We start from the raw sequence: 9,554 nt of genomic DNA on the forward strand, positions 1-9,554 counted from the left end.
TGCCGAGGAGAACCGGCAAGAAACTCAGTAGTTACTCTTTTAGAACATTTAAAAAAAAAAGTACAGTCATGTTAGTTAATACAATTATTTAATTATTATATTGATATAATATTGATTGTCAAATAAACACTACGACTGGTTCGGAAAAAGGAACACCCTGACCTGAGAAGAACCGGCGAAAGAAACTCAGCGGGTCTTTATTTTTTGTCAAATTAATAAGATACGTAGTAGTATATGATTAGAAATAGCCAGGAGGCGATCGTTTCATTCCCAAGGTGTGCTGTGTGAGTAATACATATTCGACGCCATTATGTACATTCCATTATTACTAGGAACGAGAATAAACTTGTTACACCAAGTACACGATTGCACAGGGCTAGTAACTCTTTTTTAGGACAACTACGTTTTTACAACAGGATCCCAGAAAACGTTCAACAATATTCAATTATAAAATTCAAAAGAATCGTTAAAGAGCGTTTGTGTGCTAAAAGATATTACAGCACTAATGACTTTCTAGTTGACTGCACACCTTGGGAATGAGATGATCGCCTCCAGGCTGTTTTAGATAGCAAAAATATATTTGTATTTTTAGAACCTGAAGTAGGAAGTAGGTTAACCTCTAAAACAATTATCTTTAATTAAAAATAACAATCAATCTACCAAAAAAGAAAAACATTTAGTCTACAACACTAATTACCATCAATAATCACATTACACCGTAATAATTATGATTGCCAATTCTCAATGTGTCAACTACGAATCTCCCGCCTTTTTTTTTTAAAGGGAAGTTGTGTGACTTGACGCTGATGTTGCTTGTTTATTCCAACAGTATTATTATTAAAATATATATTGTATATGTAATATGATACGAAAAAATTTATTCCGTTGAGTTTCTTTCGCCGGTTCTTCTCAGGTCTGAGGTGTTGAATTCCAAACCGGTGGTAGATTTTTGACTATTAATAATAAAGTGTTATCATTTCAATTTTGTATAAAGATTTTTGATTTTGACTTATATGATACTTGACGACCTCCGTGGTCGAGTGGTGTGTACTCCGGTTTTCATGGGTACGATTCCCGACCGAGTCAATGTAGATTATCATTAGTTTTCTATGTTGTCTTGGGTCTGGACTATCAATAAAAAAGTGTAAACACTTCTATATTAAATGAAGATTTTTGACTTTATAACCAAAATTATTATTTTTTCTGTACGTTACAGCAAAGTCTTCTCATGGATACGAAGATGATATACTCCGTGCATTTCGAATTCAGTCCATCGCCCATCCGCCTGGAAGACATAGAAGTACCAGAAGTGTTGGAGCTGAACGGACTCCTGACCAAGATATAAGGATGCGGTAACGTTTATCGACGATAATTGACTTCCAATATGCCTAGAAGTTTCAGAAGTATTGAATTTCACACTTTGAATAGTATTTATTTGGCTGTTATATATAGGGACATGTATAAAATGATATTATGCTTTAAAAATTTTACATCCTTGAAGTATTTGTTTGAAATTTAACGAATAGTCTATTTAGCGGATTGTTTGAAAGAGACGACAGTATTTATTGTATAGGAAAGAATGAGATATACATATTATTACATCTGTTTAGTTCCTGTGATTTGCGATTCTCTTTTTACTCGACTACGGCGGATCAAAAGAGTATTACGTTTTTTTCATCGAATGTTACTATACTTAATTTTATATGCTTTTCAAGTCACATATAATATAGACGATGATTCCATTCCATTTTTGAAATAAGTAACTTTTCGGATATTCTGTCAACTATAATGACAGTACTTGCTCTCCTTTTCCATCACACAAGTGTGAAAGAGAAAGCAATATTTGTTTTATTAATATGGTTTTGTTCCATTTGCAAATAAGTAATAGCGCTTATTCGGATATTCTATCAACTGTAATAACAGTACTTGCTCTCCTTTTCCATAACACAAGTGTGAAAGAGAAAGCAATATTTGTTTAATTAATTTAGTTTTGTTGTTCCATTTTCGAAATAAGTAATAACGCCCGCTCGGATATTCAACTTTAATGACAATACTTGCTCTCCTTTTCCACCACACGAGTGTGAAAGAGACAGCAACATAAGTTTTATTAATATAGAAAGGGATTTAGAAAAATCTGTTCCTTTTTTGAATTGCCTTTGTTTATGTTTACATAATTCTTAATTCTTATGATGAAACTTAACAATTTAAAAGCGTTTAAATCAATATTTACGAATAGCTAGTATTGTTTATATATTAATAGATTTATTAGAAAACAGTTTATTCCAGAAATATATAAACCGACTTTGCTTGCCTTAAATTAAATAATCGTACGGGACTCTACTGACCCAACTAAAAATATATAAATCGAATTATATATATTAGAAAACATATATAATTTTTAAATATAGAATTGAGAACCTTCTCGAACTTAGTCGGTTAAATATATAAAAAAATTAACATTCCAATGCATTTATTATTTATTTAATTATTTTATTGCCATACTTAAATATATAACAAATTAATGTACAGTCAGGGTAAGAAAAGGTTCGTCACCTTAAGATCTATTTTCGTGTGCTCAGTATGAGCGATAATCTGCTTTACCGATCGAGAGTGACATATTGCGTCGCAATGATTTGATGTTTAGATTCAAAAGGCACTAAGAGCATGAGACTTGATAAAGGAATTAATTTGAAAACTGACGAAGGTTTTCTTATTCTGACTGTACTTATCAGCCGAATTTGGTGCCATTATTTATATCTATAATTAATCATTATTGGAATTTATTATAAGAACTGTATACAAAACAATTATATATTTTTCAATCACATAACACATTGGATATATCGTCGAGCCTTATTTATCAAGCTTACTATATATTCTAATCGAAATATTTTGTCCTTGTTTTTCAAACGGCGTGTCCCGTTTGAAAGAGTGAGATAGAATATACTCTAGGGCTGCGTTCAGGTATTACGAAAGCAATTGTATTTATAAACAACCTCTGTAAGACGAAAATAGTTTGTTTGAATTATGTAAATAATAATATTTGAAAATGATAAAACATGCCGATATTTAAATAGTCATTTCTTACAAATCAACAATGATTGATATGATATCAAGTCAATTCTGTAATGAAATGTCATATACAAACTCCACAATAACATTTTATTTAAGAGAAGATATCCGAACCTCTCAATTTCAAACATAGAACACTTGAAACGATTGATATAAAGAAATGAGATATTTGTTAGGAGACAATAAAATTGTGTTCTTTATTTTAAATCGTATTATATTCAAAGTACCTTCTCTATTTGTCAGCATAATAAAGTAAAACTTGAACGCCCTCGTCTCTGTAAATTTAATTGAATTGAATAATAGTTAAATATTTATAGAACTTTATATATAGTGTTGTTACATATAGACCAAATATTTAAATAGAATTCGATATTGCACGTATATACAAATATATTTAGACAATACAATAGATAAATTTAATAATTATATCTTATACGAATGTGTGCATATTTGTTTTGTGATAACTGTGTTCAATATTGAGTTATATTCCACACACATAAGTTTTATTTTTGAAGTTTAAGTTATATGAAGTTGTATCGTTTTATATAATAATTATCTAGCGCGCCACCCACTTCATGAACTAAGGTATTATGTCCTTTGAGCCTGTAGTTACACTGGCTGACTCACACGTTAAACCGGAACACAACAATACTGAGTACTGTTGTTTGTGGATAGAATGTCTGATGTGAGGGTGTATATGTGAGTGATTTGGACATAAATCACAAAGAGACTTATTTTGGCATTTATAATATTAGACAGACAATCTATATTTAAATACTAGAATTTTTTATTTATGTTTGAATATTGACACAGCATTATATTTAATTCGTGTTCCAAAATTTTGTGCCAAGATTATTCTGAATCGGTTGAGTGGATCTGCCTTAAATTTTATTTGCAAGATTCACATACTAATTGATACTAAAATTTGTGAAACTGTAATTGTTGTGCTGACTTCATTTAGGTATAACGTCAGCATAACAATGATAAGTATAAATATCTGTTGAAAAAGGTTTAAATAAAATCGCAAGAATGAAATATGCACACATGTAATTTATCAAATATGAAATTATAATATTCAATAATGGTGCAATTAAAGTGTCATTTATTGGAAGATAAAAGATATATTCATAGTATATGATATCAACGCTTAGTTACTTGAAATATTAGTACTTACTTACTTTTAAAAGGTACGTTTTATTACTTAACACGTTTCGACTTATGACCTTCCTTAGTATGATTAACAGTGATCAATGGTGATGCTTCGCTAAGAATTATTATTGTTCACTTTAATATATCTTGGTTGAATTAAATATATTTTTGAGTTATTTAGTAATTATTGAGTAACTTTTGTTTGTAACTTCTGAATAGTAGTATAGTAGCATATTACAAGACACAACTTAGATGTATAATCGGCAAACTCAATAAAACCGATTACTGCCGATTGACACAACCAATAGAAATAGCTCCTTTTCGCGCCATTCGACGCTATTCGTCGCTATAGATTCTCGCGTCAGTTCAACCCGAGAAAGCAAGTGCATGTAAATCAACCTGTCAAATTGACAAATATATCAGGTCATATGATATTACAAGTTATTACGTTTGTGTAAAGATCATATTCACATAAGAATTAAATATCGATAATCTGGTATAGCGTACTTAATTCGGATGTGATCGGTTTTACGAATTTTGCCGATGCTACATCTAAGTTGTGTTGTGCTATACAAATATCTTTAAACAGTGTTTTGTCTACCCAAATAGAAGTTTATTGGTTGCGATACAATTATATAAATCAATAAATAAAGTGTCAAATAAAAAAAATGAAAATAATACACATACAACGTGTCTAGAGAAAATATTTCCAACGGCCTTTTTTCGACGTCGACTCAGATATGACGTCACAAGATGGCGCTGGTCGTAGTGAAGTCAGGCGCGGGCTATACTTAACGAACAAAATAGATTCATCTGATTGGTTGAATTCGTTTCATCAGAATTAATTATCTTTTAAGAAAAATCTGACACAGTATATCTAAGTCCTTTATTTATTAATTTAAAAAAAATATATAATACGCCATTTTGTTTACATTATTTATACACTGTATTGTGATATGAAGTATTTATTTATGTGCTTTGATTTAAATCGTAGTTCCTATATTTAATTAGGTAATTCAATATATATACTCTTAATATTAACTATCCGTTTCAATTTTGTTGCTATTTACTTTATATATTTATTTATCCTCTTTTTGTTAAGTCGCTAATACATAATATATTTTATCATATGGCAACTCTTTTAAGTGAGCATAATGTCAATGCAGATTTAATTGAATCGGGCCCTTTTTTTACAAGGTTATCTTAAATGTAAAGCTATAATCCTTTCGGAATGTAGATTCTACCAAGCAATACAGGCAAGAAACTTAAAAATATTTAAATTTATTAATTGTCAAGTAAATATTTTAAAGTTTACTTGATGTTTGACTAAAATTTGCACTGAGTATTATATTAGCAGATTTATTCAATTTAAGCAAAATGGCTTAATAAAATACTTGTGCGCTAAGAGAATAAGGTTGAAAATGGAGTCGAATCTGATCACTCGTTTGCATAATGTACATTCACTGTTCTATCTATACTCTAAATGTATAAGTGTACATATACAAGCGAGGTAATTAGAGGCAACACCATTTTGAAACCAGGTCATTATCGGCCCGGATGGAAGAACACTTTGCCACGTTCAGTTATATTGGAGGAAGTGTCGTCATAACAGTTTTGAACTTGTCTGCCAGTGCGAGCAAATCCTATATATAGACACTTGTTTATTATCCATAAGTATAGATTTTCAAGGTCAAATTTTCGTGCTAACGCTACCGATGCATTTGTTTTTCTTGCTATCGTGTCCTATAAAATTAAGATCGTCTAAAACTTAAATCGATTGCCAAGTTATAATATAAAACATTTTATCAAATGTTGATATATTTTATGCCATAACTATCAACGAATTAGCTAAATATCATGTCATGTCTTATGATTTTTTTTTGTACTTAATTCCTATTTATTTTATTATTAGTTATACTTTAATTTAAGTAAAGATATTAAGTTTTTAAGAGTCTAAGTACATAAATATTGTCTGGGTTCCGTTTTTACTAGGTCGTGTGTACATTTATTAACTATTAATGCGAACTATACTTTACTAAAGTGACGTCATTAAATTGGTGGAATAACTTCCAATCGTCTTCCTTAGAGTTCCAGCCTTTTCCGACAGAGGAAATAAATATGAACAAACCTCATTACTTACTTTATGTACTTTGCTATATGCACTTCAAACGTTTCTTAAATCTTGATTAATATAACTCTATTTTAAATACAACACTGTTCCACTAAACTATATATATCTACGTTAATTTATTTCCAAATTACCGATATCGCGTTCGAAACGTCATCTTTTTATAGTCATAGCTCTCGACCAATGATATCGCGTCATTTCAAGGTCAAATTTGGTTTCCTTCTCTCCCTAAATACTAATGCCATATATATATGCCGCCAGTATATAGTACCGGTCTAGTGGAAACAGAATCTAACAAATATCCCCTATGAAAACACATCATATGACAATATTTATAGTAATCATAAATAATTTGTTCGTTTAATGCATAATACATAATTTGAGTATTGTAATATTACTAACGACTTTTTTTCTTATTTGTGCCAAAAAGGCATATTGTATCGCCAATGTCACGTGCGATTTCAGAAATGAAAAAAAAAAATTATCAATTATTTGGCGCTTTTCTGTTCTGTCAGAATAACACAGACCATAGCCTAAATTGTGACAACTGTCATTTAAAACGTCAACAGGAATATCGGGTTTCCGGTTCTCTATTACATTTTAAATAATCAATCATAAAAATATTAAATTTATGTTACCGCATGTATTAACGTGTTGCTAGTGTAAAAAATATCGTAATAATATTATTTAAATCAAATGTTACCACAATATAGGTGCTTCGGCAAATTGAATATAAAATATGTAATATTAATTATGTTTGTATGATAAGAATGATCGTACTTATGTTATATATAATATGTAAAATGTTTAAAAATATATGATTTCACTTAAATTAAGTACTTAATATTATTATAAATTTAGTTCAATCGGCCGCATAAGTGAGCTATAATAACTCGATGATATGCGGTAGCTCGTAATAAAATATTTAAATCTATTTTATAATATCAATCTAGTTTAATCCAGTTAAAATCGGTTTAAACTAAATTCATTTTGTCCAAATAAGAGTACATTGTACAAAAAAAAAATATCAGAAATTTAAATAAATTATTATAAAATTGGAAAGTTCATTTTAAGAAAATATTTCTTAAAATAATTTACGGAATAGATATTTGATTTATTCGGTGCTCAATTTTCATGTAGGTAACTTCAAAATATTTGAATTGTTATTTAGTTAAATTTTAGCAAAATTTACTCTTATTAATCATTTTATTTTAATCTGTGTTAATAACGTCCATGGCGTAGCATTTGTGCTAAATAATATAACCTAATTTAAAGTTTAGGGAGGCAACGCAGGTGTTTAATGGACAAGGAATATTATCTACACCGACGCCATTTTGTTTTCTTAATAAATCGTGAAACAGTGATTCAATCATTTAATGAATAATCAATATTAAACGGTGCTTCTGTTCCAAATTGTCAGTATTTGTAAGACATATCTGCGTGATGGATCGAAGTAATTCAGGTGTGATTATTGCATTATAAATTACTGATCGTTAGGGTTGCCAGATTAAAAAACAAGTTACTGGAACTTTCTGTTATTTTTGCTTCAGCATATAGGTTTTGCTGATACAGCGATGTTTTTATAAATACTCTTAGTTTAATCTTGGATTATTAATTTATATCAGGTAGAATGTCGCATTATGAGATCTTGGATTGTCTATACGAAAACATTCCAATATAAAGTCTGTTTGTTTCTAAGCAATTGCTGTTGCTAATGATCTTTTTGAAGATCTTCTCTCCAGTTAAGTGATTTGATAAGTTAGGTAGGACAATTCAAGATAGAACTTGCCATTGTCACCTACCGCTGCGCTATCAAGGTTTACTTTTGTTCTTAGGCTTTATTTTCTGATTCTGATCTTTTATATTATGATTATAAAATATACTTTTAAGTTAAGCGCCATCCACACCTACGTCAACTTCGTTTCACTGCTCACGCGAATGTGTCAGCTGCATAACTTTTTTCATGTGTCTTTGTTTGACAAATAACAAAAAAATATTTATTAAATACAGACATAATCTATGTTAACGAATTAAAAATGAAATAAAGTAGAGTAGCAATATATTTGGAATTATAATTGTTGAATATTTAGCAAAAATATAACCAAACTGTTAAAACAATGATAAATCTATATATTTCGAATTTGTTTAGTATATTATTAATGTTAACATTAAGCAATAACGGGCATATCTTCAATTGTTAATCAGTCATTGTTTTCAGTGTTGCCTGATTTTTGATTTGCATAATTCTTTAATTAAATAATTTTTTGACAGTTAATATATATATTTCATCACTCTTAGTGATGTAATAAAATAAGTTGAGAATGATGAAATATATATATCTTTATGTATTATGACAATATTCTTTAAGTTTACATAAAAATTGCTTTTTTAGTTACTTTATCAAACTAATCATTTTATTTTTTTCAAATAGCAACATTGCTTGTGATTAAAATCAATCTATCTTCATTTTGCTATATCTGTTTTGTCCTAATAATTAATAAATAAAGATTATACATTGCTTGTGCATTTATCGCAGTTTCTTTTTTAAATATAGCTTAAAAATAAATAATATAAAGAATAACTGTATCAAATATACTTATGAAGTTTGCTTTTGAAATGTATTTTCAATTGATTTTGTATCTGTTACTATCTTGTATTTAAGTTACGATGTTTTATCTTTAAACGCAAACCTTTTTATGTCGACAGATTTTTGTGTGCTGTGAGTGTTACATTCCATAGGAAGTAATTTATTGTATTAGATTATAAATTTTCGTTGTATATGCAGAAAAATAAAGGATGTTAGCAAAATTATTGTTTTTTTATACCTTTTTGCAGTAACTTGTTTGGACTCTGTTTTGAGTTAAACTTCAAGATTACATGGCAATAATACAGACTATATGAAAATATATGTAAGATGTTTGTGGATTGGATGAGCCGAGATGGCCCAGTGGTTAGAACACATGCATCTTAACCGATGATTTCGGGTTCAAACCCAGGCAAGCACCACTATGTATATGTGCTTAATTTGTGTTTATAATTCATCTCGTGCTCGGCGGTGAAGGAAAACATCGTGAGGAAACCTGCATGTGTCTAATTTCATTGAAATTCTGCCACATGTGCATTCGACCAACCCGCATTGGAACAGCGTGGTGGAATATGTTCCGAGCCCTCTCCTTAATGGGAGAGGAGGCCATTAGCCCAGTAG

The 9,554-nt window shown here is 29.6% G+C and overlaps 1 protein-coding gene across 2 annotated transcripts in view; it reads left to right on the plus strand.

The window, feature by feature from the left end:
* LOC124541016 (unconventional myosin-Va) overlaps window positions 1–2,433 on the plus strand; it is a 70,921-nt gene extending 68,488 nt beyond the window's left edge. Inside the window, exon 39 of one of the 2 annotated variants that reach the window (XM_047118789.1) lies at window positions 1,217–2,433. In XM_047118789.1, the coding sequence (XP_046974745.1) occupies window positions 1,217–1,345 (129 nt within the window). In that variant the 3' untranslated portion in view covers window positions 1,346–2,433. The remainder of the gene's footprint in view (window positions 1–1,216) is intronic. The other variant, XM_047118790.1, reaches the window with a different exon arrangement.
* Window positions 2,434–9,554: the final 7,121 nt, after the last annotated feature.

The sequence above is a fragment of the Vanessa cardui genome, chromosome 27, assembly GCF_905220365.1.
Source record: "Vanessa cardui chromosome 27, ilVanCard2.1, whole genome shotgun sequence".
NCBI lineage: Eukaryota > Metazoa > Arthropoda > Insecta > Lepidoptera > Nymphalidae > Vanessa > Vanessa cardui.